General features: G+C 34.7%; 1 protein-coding gene across 14 annotated transcripts in view; it reads left to right on the top strand.

The window, feature by feature from the left end:
- The window catches only part of LOC108565213 (phosphatase and actin regulator 1), a 64,460-nt gene that overhangs the window by 27,857 nt on the left and 22,269 nt on the right, over positions 1-14,334 (top strand). For all 14 annotated transcript variants that reach the window (XM_017924546.1, XM_017924547.1, XM_017924540.1 and 11 more), the window contains 3 exons: positions 8,513-8,677; positions 9,267-9,365; positions 12,524-12,736. In XM_017924546.1, coding sequence (XP_017780035.1) covers positions 8,513-8,677; positions 9,267-9,365; positions 12,524-12,736 — 477 coding nt within the window. The remainder of the gene's footprint in view (positions 1-8,512; positions 8,678-9,266; positions 9,366-12,523; positions 12,737-14,334) is intronic.

The following is a 14,334-nucleotide window of genomic DNA, read 5'->3' as shown; positions in this document are numbered from 1 at the left end:
GTACTGTTAATAATACATACTAAACAGTATGATATTGACGATTCGCTGGAATTTATTTAATAATCAATTAATTTACTATAATTTATCGCTGAAATTACTTTCAGTAAATTAGTTGGTAGGATTTACATTCTTTTAATAACTAATTTAAACATATTTTTCTAAATATATGTAAAAGGTACAAAATGTGTTATTTACTACTTTTAGTAAAGTGTATAATACTATTGGTGATAGTACTACTACAGCGTTTAAAATTTCAAGTTTACTGAAACTTCATAACTGCATATACCAGCGTTTCTTAACATATTTGTAATTGTGCTGCGACCCAATTGATATGAGTGACTTATGGGTCGCGTAAAGAATCTGAGGAACTGAGATAATTTACGCGACCCATAAGTTGAAAAATGCTGTTATATACCATGGTTTTGTTGATTCAGTGCTCTTCTTGGTTTGTAGGTTTTACGTTGCGACCTGTAAATCATCTTAATGATCATAATTTACAGTATCGTCGGGTATTAATTAGTTTGATTGTTAGTTAATCCTGTATTGATTATATCAAAGAATGATCTACTTACTGCTCTTTAGTTGTACTTGCAATATGAAGAGATTTGTGTGATTTCATTAACAAATATTGAAATTAAGTCTATCAGGTTGTTTAAATTATATCAAGGATACGTTGAATTGCAATATAGAATTGAATATGGTTGTAATAGGCTTAAATGGAATGCTTAAATAACTTATCCTGAAAAAAAAAACATTGGGTTTCATAGTCTCGAAAATTTGTAAAATCTATTAAAGGCAACTGTATAGCTTCTTTCGGCTTACTAGTGTTTATAAATTATAAACGTTTTCCACAGCGACTGTATAATATTTTCGAATGGAAATAAGTAATTCATTTGAAAACTTTCGTGGTGTAATTGAATTAACCAATTCGATTTGTTTATCACGAAAGTGCCCTGTTTCTAAACTTGCACCAAATGCAGATGTTGATAGATTAAATGCATTTAATGTTTGTTGAACCTGCAATGAAATCCCTTTGATGCAAGTCGATGAACCTGCAACTATGAACTCTCGTTCTCTCGCCCATTTTCATTATGGTTTTATTATTTTTATTTTTTTGAATGATTATCTTGAGTGTGTCCATTGAAAAGCTGCCGATGTATTAATAGAACAGAGCGCACGGCCATAAGCTTTCAGACTAATTTGATGAAAACAAACATCTCTCGATCCGCTCAATTTGCTCCGCAATTTCAATTCTGCAAAAGGCCAAATCACTCGGATAATTGTTTCATCGCGTTTATTCATCGAAAGATAAATATTTAACGAGTGCCCACTCTAAAAAAAGGCTGTCTATATTTTTAGATGTATAAACAAATATCACAGCTTTAGTAAAAATCAAAAACAAACAGAACGGAATTCCTCCGATAATGAAGTATAGTAAACAACTAATTTAGTGATATTTAACATTTTGTGTAATCTATTTCTAAAAGTGATCATCAATTTGAAGTTGTGCTTCGTGAATTTCTTTCCCGGAGTTCGTTGATTTTGCTGTAATTACTTCTTATATCGGTGTCATTCTTGTTAACCTGGGAGACATTGCGTTAGTCATACATTAAAACCACTTCTCGCGTGAGGTCCATAAACTCTAAAATTAACTTGTAACATATATTCGGATATTTAGAAACCAGATCCATTGTTTCCAGTGCGCGTATTTATAGAAGACCTAGTGCACGAATACCGAAATACAAATTTAGTTTTTTTTGGAACTTTGACTGTGTTGTTGATAGGCGAAGTGCTCTTCAAATTAATATATCCTTTATCACATCGATATCAATTCATCAATTTATTGTTTCGCAATAATTGTTTTCTATATATTTTATTTACTTAATGATATTTTGTACTCTTAATATTTGAAACAGATCCGTTTGTTGTTATTCAAATAAATATGTTTATTTTATATTTTAGCTTGTGATATTGATCAGGTAGACCTCAATATCTCATGAGAGCAATGATCGGTCTTTATGGCGCAGCTTCCGCGCATTACAAATCTCAAGACAGGATATTGCCTAATATCATTAAGGACACGGTCTCCTTCTCACCGTTACTTGTTTCTTTTCTTTTTGTTGTTGTTGTTACATTTCCTTCCTAATCTCCTGCAGCAGGACGTTAAATTAGCAACGAAGGCCTACTTCAAGACCGCCTCCACTTCCAGAAGCATAATCACCGAGCGTCTCCTCAATGCCCACTAACTAACAAACTAACTAATCCCGTATCATATATCTGGGCAAACTTTAGCGAGATAAAAGCTTTAGCCTCGATTTTACAAGGACCCTGAATCCTACGGTCTCGGCCACATTCGTCGGGCGCGCGAGCAAACAAAAACATCTATGTGCACTTGCCATTAGCAAGGAATAACACAATGTCGCCCGGAGAGATTATGCATGCGGCGATAACGAGACCTTGGTCGTCGATTCGGCATGTCCCACATATTTTCCAGAAATAACTTCAAAAGCTTCTTCGTCCAGAGACTTGACCGTCTGCCAAAAACGCGAACCGTCGTCTTATCATTTATTGTCAGCCAGAATAATAAAGCAAACATTTGCATGCATTATTCATTGTTTGACTTACAGCGAAGGTCTCCGCTTCAAGTATACATTAAGTTTAGCACACAAAATCTAGGTTTCTGTATATTTCTACAATTGATCTAAAGGTCAGGACGAAATTAAATTTCCATCTTTCGTAATTTCAATCAAAGTTTTGACATACAGGATTTAAGCTTAACCTTTATTATAATTACACGTTTTACTAGATTATCACACAAGCGAATATGTTATAAACACGTGAAAAACAATAAGTATTGTTTCATAATCTCGAACGATTTCAGAGAATTAATATTTGCAAATAATTAATATTAATAGTCGTATTGTATGATTTAAATCCGGTGGGCTGTGTTGTTTCTTTACGTAATGTGTCACGATCAAAAATTTTCGTTTCTTTCCGTCGTCGCCGTTTTGATCATGTCAGGAAAGTCAATGAATAAACATAATTCTGAAATGAATCACGATGCAATACAATTAGAATTTTAAATCTGAATACATTGCGGTGTGTAATAAAAGGTGGGATCCTCGTGTTGCACAATAAACAATGGGCATTTCCATCAGCATTTGATAATCAGTGTATATAAATAAATAATAATACGTAGAAGAATCTCGCTTCGGAGAGGAATTATGAGTTGCTTTGCTTTAGTTTGGATCGTCGTGGAGTTCAATTAATATTGGTAGACTGACAATTATTGATACGTTGACACGTTTATTACGAATCCGTGCCAAGATGTTAAATCGGCCGCAGTTATTCGAGAAGTGCTTCCAACGATGAGGACAGTTAGTTTTATACTTGATATAAAAAATAAAATGCTTGAATATGGGAGCAGATTTGTCGTGAACAATCGGCATAATAACTCACCTGTTCGAATTGTTTGCATGTTTCTGCTGCTGCTGCTGCTGCCATTGCGGTTTCATAATAATATCTTTTACGAGATGTAACGGTGAAATGTATAACTCACACGCAAATATCAAGTTGTAATTTGAGAGACTGTTTGCTCTATAGCGAACATCCATATTCTCTTCAACCTTCTCATGAGAGTAAAAATAAAAACATAACAAATTTCACCATTCATGTCGAGTACTAATTAACCTTTATTTATCTAAACGATTCATCAAAGCTCGATACTTACAAAGCGCTGGATTTTTGTAAATAGCTATTAAACGTTACGTATCTAAACCATCGGCGGTCTCATCAATACGCTGACGAGTATTTTAAGCTTAAAAACAATGCGATCTTTAAGTATTAACTAATGTTAATTAACCTTTGCTTATCCTTAATCAAGAGTTTTTGTTGAACAAATTTAGGTTTGTCGTAAAATCAGGAATTTTTTTTTCAAACGAACCATCAAAACGTAATGGTTACTATAAATTCGGTTCGTGTCACTCAACACCAAGAATTCCCGAGACGATAAGGAGGCATAGTTTTCCAGCGCCTGTGTCTCATGTATCCTCCTCTTGCGATTAGACATTTTTTTCTATGTGAAGAGATACAAAACCCACCAAGTTCGTTGTATTGCTCTGCGGACAACAAGTTAGATTGTCCACACATTTCCTCATTCATCCAACATCGTACGTGTATGTTACATATTGTTCCAAGACTCGTGATTCATGGATCTCGTGCAAATAGAGTGGATAACAAGTACTTTAAAATAAATACTGTTTATCTATGTAATTGCTAAACAACAAGATAAATATTACTATATATTGCGGTATACACAGATTGTCTTTGTTTCTGTACAATGAAAAAATTATTGGTGATTAGCCTCCTGTGTATTTTTTTCTATTTATATTTGCGGTGAGAAGAATGGGACCGGTTATGGAGAGAAAAGTGAAATTATTACCACACATTCATACGCAATTTGACGATAAAAATCTCGAGCTGGAAACTAGTTCTCCTCTCTCAATAAATATAAAAAAGCTTATCTAAATATTTAAATATCAATTGCAGCAAATTAATGTTTGTTTTTCTTTTGCTACTAATCATCGCTTCGAAAATAAACAGATCGTGTTAATATGTTTGTTTATTGCGTCTCTCTTCGGTATTTCCATCTTAAAGTGGATTTTATATTTATTGCGTTTTCTTGCTAAAATCGCAATGAAATCCCTATTCGTTTTCATTATCCCTCGGCGTATTTCCAACGGCAATCCCACGTCCTCGAGGGAGCCCCCCCAATAGTCATAAACCTGGCCGAATGTAGTCTCGTATTAGACCTCACCCTCGTCGTCGCCGACGCTTTGGGTTTCCGGCCCACGTGTGTTCTTTCGTCGGAAGAAAGAAGGCACGTGCTAAGAATAGCAATAATACCCTTTTTCATCTTTCCTTCTCCCTCGACAAACTTCCTGCTTAAGAGATTTACAGCGCGGAAATATTTTTAGACGCGATACACAACTTCGGCTTCAAGTTCTGAGTGCTTCCACCCATTATACCGCATGATCTTCATGTCCACAGATACTTAAACATTTAGCGATATCATCAAAGTTATATAGGTAACGACTTACGTTACCAAAACGAAAAAAGTTATAAATGCAACGACCGATATATAACTTTCCACAATTTGCATGTAAATCACGCAATTTAAATAATGTTGAAAATCAACCTTGCCTTGATTCCACTTATAGTAAATATAAATAGAGTCATGTCAAAGTCGAAATATTAATGCACAAGCGCGCATCAAGTTCGATCCGAAGCGACGCGAGTGTACGCATTGATGTAATTGGAGGAAGATTTCAGAATATGCACCGATGAAGTATTCATCTTACATAATTAATTAGCCGTGAAACGTAATCGGCCGCAGTAAGTGCAGACGTGGACAGGAATACCTTAACAACGAGGGAATTACCTTGGTTACGAAACTCTTCTTACAAGTGTCAGATTCACACCACTCAATTACAAAACCAATTAAGATATTACAGAATCTATTTGATTAGTATATTTGTTAATGGGAAAAAGTTGTATTATTGGGAGAGGATTTAATCTTTTTTATTTATTTGCATATCCTGGGCAGCGGCTTAATAAATTTCAGCTCTAATTGCATGTTGACACCAGTTGCGCAACTATGTAGACAACACCGAATTGGGTTCGATAAATTACACACACCATGTTCCATGCTATCTACACCATAAAAAAAGTTAGCAGCAAATAGATAATTAACTAATTAAAAAAAAATCTTATAAATAAGCTGAAAGTAATAACGGTAACATTTCAATAAAAACAAAAACAGTTAAAATAAATGAGCTTTCTATAGAATCTATCTATATTTAGTTTGCAAACTAACCAGAAGAGGAGTTGTTCAGTTGGAAACGGAAACGATGCTCGCTGCGTTTAATTAGAAAATTGGACGTATGCAAATAGGCGCTTGCAATTTAATGAATGGCACGGCTAATGCAAAAGAATACAGAGTCTAATTCGTTTCTCCACAGAACATTTCAATTAATAACCATCCACGTGAATAACTTAAGCGATCCTAATTGGCACTAAATATAATTTCACGTTGTGTCCATCCCTTCTTTCGGTATCCAAAGATCATCGCTGTCGTCGTCAGCGTGAGAAGAAGAGATCGGCTGCAATTTAACTTTTCTGCACGCATATATTAGCATACTCTAACGCATAATAAATGCTGTTGCAAAACGGCGTTACGCTTCATCAGATGCTTATTAATTAAATTATGTTGGACGTCTTCGCTTTCCGATTCGATTTGATTCACTGCCTTTAATATTACTTTATTGGATAATCGATTGAAAGGAAATCTTTATTAATATTGAAAATTATAAGTTATTGCTTTTTTTATACAAACTCATTAATAAAATAGCTTAAACACAATTTAAATCATTCGGAGAAAGTCTTTAGTAATGAGATGCATATTAAGCAACGATGATTACTAATACTAAGATTTATAAGTAAATTATTGTGTAGAAACGAAATTGTCTAGATATATTTGAAGAAATTCTCGAAATTCTTGCACAGTGATAAAACTTCTTTTTTTTTTGGTGTTCTTGTACAGCTATTTTATGTACGCGGATGGAATTATTTTGTTCACGTTTATACCAGCAAGTTTCTGTAACAATTGTTTAAACAAGAACATGGTTGTCCGTTGCTTATATTTTTATAATACTTTACTAGTTAACCTAATTAATAATTACAGTTACATAACGCGTTTATTGTATTAATATTTTTTTTAATTTTTTTTTCGAAATTAATATAATTTGTAACGTTTATTGAATGTACTAGGTTTCTTTAAACGTGTCAAGCATTTAATGCGATATAATGAAGTATTCAAGTTAATAATGACGTGATAATTGTTTGTTGACTGAAATTTGAACGTCAAATAAACGGTGCGACGTAATAGTGAAGGTTAATATAACTGGAGGATTTTGAGTCAAACATCTAAAACTATAAGGATATTTCGCATTATATAACAATACGTACTGAAGTGCTAATGATCACGTGATAACAATTTGTTGATTGAAATTTGAACGTAAAATAAACAGTTGAGTTGTGCAACTGTGGTCGATGTAACCGGAGGAATCGCTTGCATAATTAGTGCACCGCGTGGTGCCATATATTTATTTTGATTCGGGTTTGTTTTTGTTTGGTGGCATTAAATGGGAAGGCAAAAGCGGCGGGTTGGTTGAACTTGGACGACCTCGGCGAAATGGAAAACGAAACCGCTGCCTCCTTCTGCCGCCCGGTCGCCGAGGATTCTACGAGCGTTGTGAAATTGTTTGATTGAAAACGGTTTCGTGATTTTTTTTGTTTTTGTTTTCACTATGAGCGAAGGAGAAGATGAGGAACCGAGATGGGTTGGACCATGGAATAAGAAGAAGAATATGATGATGGTGATGATGATGAAGAAGAGGAGGACGGAAGAAGAGAAGGCCTTTCTCGCGGTGTCCTTGAACGGGCACGCACAGACACAGCATTCCTGTCGAGGGCGAGGATGTCTTCGCGCCTCACCCCCCCAGAGGCGGGTCAGGTCTTGGCGTGGCGCACCGCACGCGACTGGTTTCTTCTGGTCCGACCCGATCCGACCGAATCCCCATAACGAAAATAATAACAAGATTGTTACGCAGTGCGTGACCGACGCACATCCACAGCGATCAGCATCCTATATAATATAACTTATAAGACTTCTTTATTTCTCAATCTCCACTTCGAGTAGTCTACAGTAGTCCTCTCATCATCACCATCATCGTCGCTTCCATAAAGCCAACATCGTATATATTACTTAATCTATTTGCGGCTTATCTGTGAAGGAATTTATAAGTTCGGATTGTAATTAATTACGAGCGCAATCGCGAAATTTCACGCCTCGTAAGCAACGCGGGGTCAACAATCAGGAATCCTAAACAAAAAACACTCCGATAATTATACCACTAGACCATTCCGCGAGATTTGTGGTTGCTCTTCATCCGGCGATACAATCTCAAATGCATAATTCGTACCATGATTAAAGCGAAAAGTAATATTCGGTTGAAGCTAAAAGAACTTTGCATCGATGCAATATTCATATTGGTAATAATTGCGCTCGGCTCTCAGAAAACCAAAGCTGCATTATGTCAGTAAACATCCGACAGTGAGATGAGATGTGCTCGGCTGCTCGAAAGGCCCGTTTGATCTCTCATGCCTCTATATTTTTTTTTGTCCTTCCTCCTTTTTTTGTTGAATTGGTCCTTTAAATACACCACTTCAATTTTGAAAGCAATTTGAATAAAGTGCTCTCGCATATTTGCATTTCGAAAATGCAAAAGGTACAACAGTTTTCACCTAATAATTATTTATCAAAAAGATGCAAAAATAATACCGAAAAAATAAAATCCTTTTGATGCATCGCTCGATCTAAAAATAATCTGTGCGCCTCTCTCCCTTTTGTAACTTTTTGTTTGACTATTTTAACGTTTATTCTCTTTTGCAGCGAAAAAACAGAATGGAAACGCGTTCAGGACCAACAGCCTGGGCAGCGGAACGCGAACGCCGCCGCTCGAAAGGAAGAGCAAATTTTCCGCCATTGGAAAATTCTTCAAGCCGTGGAAATGGAAGAGGAAAAAGAAATCGGATAAACTGGAAGCAGTCTCTAGAAGTAAGTGCGGCCTTCCTGCATTATTTAACGTACACGTGGGAAATTAAAATACCATTTTTGTTCCGTTGCCGGCATCGTGTGCATCTCTCGCAGAATCGTGTTGTTTTGCTCGGAACACGGAGAACAAGATGATCCCTTGTATTATTCAGAGATGATCTGCTTCGTATCTATTTCTTTTATGTATATATCAATTCAACTGGCCTTGGTCTTAATAATTATATTAAAGGAGATTCTGTTTGGTTTCATTTATTTGAAAGCCCATCTCCTGTTTTAAAGCAACATTATTATTAAAATTCCCGTAGAAACATGAAATTCTAGAAAGCGAATTTGTAACTGACATTGGAGATAGTAGATCTTTGTGGTCCAACATACACATGAACTGCTGCACCACGAATCGTGTTTAATGTCGTTTAGTTTTGATAAAATTTCACTTTTACTAATAAAATTGAATAACTTGAAGAAAATAGGCCAGTTTACCTGAATGTTTCTTTGACGCAGTATTGGAAATTAAACAGAAACTAAACGCGGTTTTCGTTTGTAATATTGTGCACATTTTCTCTTTAACATTAACGTCTCTTTTATTTTGTAGCTCTTGAAAGAAAAATATCAGTCCGAGCCAACAGGGATGAACTGGTGCAAAAAGGAATTTTGTTACCAGAAAGCCCTTGTAACCCAATATCCGAGCCAGGTTAGTTCATTTATTTATCTAGAGGTGGAGGGTAGATCCATTGTAAAAAAAGTATTAATACCAGATGTTAACTTCATGATAAAAATGTATTTCATCGGCGCTGGATAAAGTCTAGTCAACTTATTTATATCAATTTGCTTTGGACCAGTCTAAGAAACGGACTTTCACAATCCTTGATCACCAAACCAATTTGACTCCCAATTGCTAGTTCTCGTTTTGAGAAGCTGTCGCAATATTTAATTAAATAAAAAAAAACATATGGAAGAAAATGAGTTTTAAAAGTAATTAGTGAAATACACACTATATTAATTAGCTTAAACTATTAGTCTGTTTCCGTTTTTTTTAGAGATTTATCTTTAGATATTATCAACAGCATTTTAATTAATGTATAATACATATTACTCCCATTGCATATTGTAAATCCTTTATAATTATTTGATGCGTCCATCGAATCAAACTCATTATTTTCGCCATTTATTTAATTGGAAACGTGAAGTGGTGACGCTCGAAAGGGTCATTGAACATTTAAGCTCTTATAGTTCACGACCATTAAACTAAATATAATCATTACTGGTGCTCAGACTTCTTTGAATCTCTTAATTTCATTAATTTCACAGTTATCTCAGTTGCATAACATCCAACTATATATTATAACTATATCACTTTGACGTGATTCAGAATGAAAATGTAAATAAAAAGTTCAGTGAGATATAAATTAAATTAATGTGCAAATAAAGAACTCTATATATTTTATAAGCAAAGATAATTTGTTCATTGTTATCGATAAATACACTTTATTTTGCTATATTTGTTTAAATCACAAGTTGTTACTTATATTTTTTTTGTTAACGTAGAAAACTGTTATTTTCTTGTACTTTTCGAAACCTATTATGATAGATAGTAAATGAAAATTCATTAGTTAAAAAAAGACTTACCCGTGGACGGGATTTGTAACTTCATTTTCAATTTTAATCGTTTTCAAACAATTGATATTTGAATGAGTGGCGCGAGGTGTTATGAATCCGTATGGTTAGGTAGGCAACTTCATCTACAGCTGTGCTTGTATGGAAAACTAGCTCAACTTCTCATAATCATTTCTTTCTTGGATAATACCATAGATTATTAATATTGTTAATAATGAATATACATTTAATTGCATAATCAAATTTTCTCTTTTCTGCAATCATTAATTTGTGCAATGATTCATCTTTTCATTCTTTCTTACTTATTTGTAAATTTATTTCTTATGAACTATCAAGTTTACTATAATAAGAAAAAATAATAAATTATAATTTCTTATTTGTGTAATTACATCCTATAATATTTACCGATTGTTATTATTGTATAATAATTCATCTTTGACTTCTTCCTTATTTGTATATATATCTCAATAATTCAATTAAATATGAAATATGTGTATTTCTATAATAATAAATATAATTACAATCACTTATTTATGTAATTACATTCCTACAGTAATTACTTTTGCTTTTTAATTTAATTGATTTATTGTTGCAATTTCATCAACTATATTCCTTCATAAGTCAACTACTTTTACTTTGAGCATCTAAATAATTTCACTCTATAAATCAAATTGATATTTATAGCTTTTACACAAATGCAACTGTTATTCAACTTGTTGAGTTATGCAATCTTCGATTGTTAGTATTAATAATATATGATAGTTTGTCTTCTACTATTCATACTGTTCTATTAACCTAGAATAATCGTTTAAATATTAATCTGCAGGTGTTATGTAACATTGAATTATAAAGGATTCGGCCGTGAGTGTTGTTAAATATTTCCATAGCAACGCAGTGCATACATGGTACATTTAGGGTTCCCTTCACTTGGTGCACTACCGTTTTTTTTATTATGTGAGACTTCAGGTCTGCGCTTTTGGGAATACTGCGCAATCTTTGCATTTTGCAAATGCAATAAATAACAAAGCAACGAGGTTTTTACGTCCCACAGTTTTGTACCGGCACTGTTTCCGCTTTGTACCGTTCAGGAAACAAACAAATAAACAACAAAACTACGATTTCCTCAGCCTTGCTCACTGCATCAGCAGTTACTTCAACATTTTTTTCTATAATCAATCTAAGCCTTAGATTCTAAGGGAAGTGTTTTTCGTTCAAGATAATCATTTTTTAAATTTGCAATTATATTTTATCATTGTTATATAATGTATTGCAATAAAAAATACAATTAAAAATGTGTGCATCTACAGTTTGTATGATTGGAGATGCTTGAAGCAAATTGAATTGCAAATTGTAAAACGTAGTATACTGGATTTACTCGCTCCGAAAAATGCAAAGAGAATTATAACGTGAAATAGTCTCGATGTAATCAATGCACATATTTGATTGCGTTTCGAGCTTGAGTAAATTTCAGTATATTCGTTTGTTTCAGGAATAAAAGATCTAACAATCAATTCCAAAATATACTTCGATTCATTTTTTATTTATCGAATAAACATGGCTTTTGTTTATTTCAATATACTGGATTATTCGTTTTTCAAGAGAATTTTTCTTTTAGTATTTAATATGACTTTCTGCCGTATTATACATACTTATTTTGTGAAGTAATTTTCTGAAAACATCTTAAGAAAATTGACTTGGATTTTTTGTTGTTGGTGTATTAAAAAATATGAACTATAATAATGTGTTTCTGTAGTTTTCAATTTAAAGTTAAATTGTAATATTTCGTATGTAGTTATTTTTATGGTCGATCTTCTTCTGATATTGGGAACATAGAAGTTTTTGGTCTCAGGTGTAAAGTTGTTCGCGAAAAGGTTTCTTCTTTATTATGATTACATCCCTATTCCGAATAGACTCGTATTTCGTCCTAGGAAATATTTTCCTTTATGTTCGCGCATTCCGACGAAACCGTCACATAACTATTATAGCGTTGTAGGAGTTAGGGAGATAGAGATATATGTGTTCATGGGAAGTCGGATGATGTTTACATTAGACTGTAGAGATTAATTAATTGATGTGCTTTAAGCTTCGTTTGAATGCGTCGGTTCCTCTTGGTTAGAGCGGATCTTTGCAGAGTCGATTAGGGCGCAGCGTGTATTTGTATAGCGATGACTGTGTTAACCGGAAGATAAATTTAGACCCGTCGATTATCTTGATTAACGTTGTTCTTGTTTCCAGGAGAACCAGTTGCATCTTCACCTCTATTTCCTCCGAACGGTGGGCAGCCGAGCCCCGCCGTGCAGCATCAGCAGCAGCAGCACCACCAATTGACGAGCCCCCAGGGACCTCCGCCCGCCTACCCAAGTTTACCTCCATTCCCGAACTACCAGCTGCTCCAGCAGCAACTCTTGCAGAATCCGCAATTCGCACAGGCGAACGCCAATAATACCGGTAAGTTGCTGAAACTGTTTTAACGCTTTACGGCTCCGGATTAGGAGCGAATTCAATTCGAAGCGAAGGCTGTCAAAATAAGGTCAAAGGGATTGAAGATAATCTTGCGCAATTTTTATTTTCTTACGATGCAAGTGAGTGAAAAAGTAAAGCGTTTCCGCAAACAATCGTCGATTATTTTTTTTTAAATTTATGTAATCAATTTCCGGAGCTAATGGAACGGGCTAATATGTGTTTCTCTTCATTGTGATTTAGTTAAAGTGCTCCGCTAATTGCTTGCAGTGCAGGAAATAATTTGCTTCCGCTCGGAGAAGTTGAAGACCTCGAGACAAGATATTCAGCTGGTGCGTTTCACACTTTTCCAGCTGGCTGGTAATTTTATGTTATGTGTGCAGAAGTGGCTGGGGATTTTCTAGTGTGGAAAAGCGAGCTGTAGATATTAATCTTGTGCACGTCTCCGGTGATGTAACGTTAGGCCTGGCTATAGTCGTCTGGGGCACACGTATCGATTCGCACTTTTTTCCCCACTTATTTTTTTTTTCGTACTTCTTCATCCCTCTCTTATTTCTCATTCCTTTTCATCATGCTCGTCTTCATCATCATCAGCAGTAGCAGCAGTAACAACAACATCCACTATTCAAGAGCACGGATATAACGACACATATATCGCATTTTCAAAACCTATGGAATATACCGTATTAATTTACTTAGCGCCTTTATTTATTTATTTTTATGCTTTTGGTTTTGCGGGGCGAGAGATGAGGGTCGATATTTCATTTTAATATGCGGGGAAATTCAATTTATTATCTTTCCCGGAACGTCGACGGAAAATTTACTAAGTGCGATGGAAATGCGCTTCCTCCGATGCAATTAGCGGAGAAGCGCGGCTCTAAAACAGGGATATAGTATTTTATGTTTGAAGGTATTACATTTTATTAATGCTACGGAATAATTTATTGCATATTTCAATCGATCTAAGCATAACCGAAATGGAATAATAATATTATTCATCGGATAACTTATGGCGCTTCGTGAACAATCACCAACACACCTTGGTATGTCCACAATCATGTTAATTTATGTAAAACGATTTGCAAATGAAGATATTGTAAGTACTAAGCAAGAATGAAGATACAATTAAACAAAAATATATAATAATACTTACAACATTTTAGTTATTTGCTAGTTATAATAATAATGGCATTTATTGCAATGGTTATGCAACCACGAAAACATAATTGCCCTGTCATTTCAAATAGTAATAGTTGAATTGCTTTTTTCAGTTAATTATTTTAATTATGATGCGTTGTTATATGGGATTCAGGATTAATCTTTTTGTAAATGCTTTTCATAGTTGAAACAATTAAAGTGGAATTTTGTGATTTGAGAATGAATAGTGGTAGAATGTTGAGGATAATGCTCTGCTATAAATCATGGAGAATGTTAAATGTCTTAAGGTATTTATGGAATATTTGATGTCGGTCCGGTCCTGTCCTGTGCAAAGCTCGGTCTTCGGGGGGGTTGTTTTGCGTCTGTGTGGGGATGCGCTACGGCGCCGCCGCCTACGGTGCCACCGCTGTCGCCGCCGCCACTCGGGG

Source organism: Nicrophorus vespilloides, unplaced genomic scaffold, assembly GCF_001412225.1.
Source record: "Nicrophorus vespilloides isolate i.1.1-1 unplaced genomic scaffold, Nicve_v1.0, whole genome shotgun sequence".
Lineage (NCBI taxonomy): Eukaryota > Metazoa > Arthropoda > Insecta > Coleoptera > Silphidae > Nicrophorus > Nicrophorus vespilloides.
This window is presented reverse-complemented; position numbering and strand designations above follow the sequence as displayed.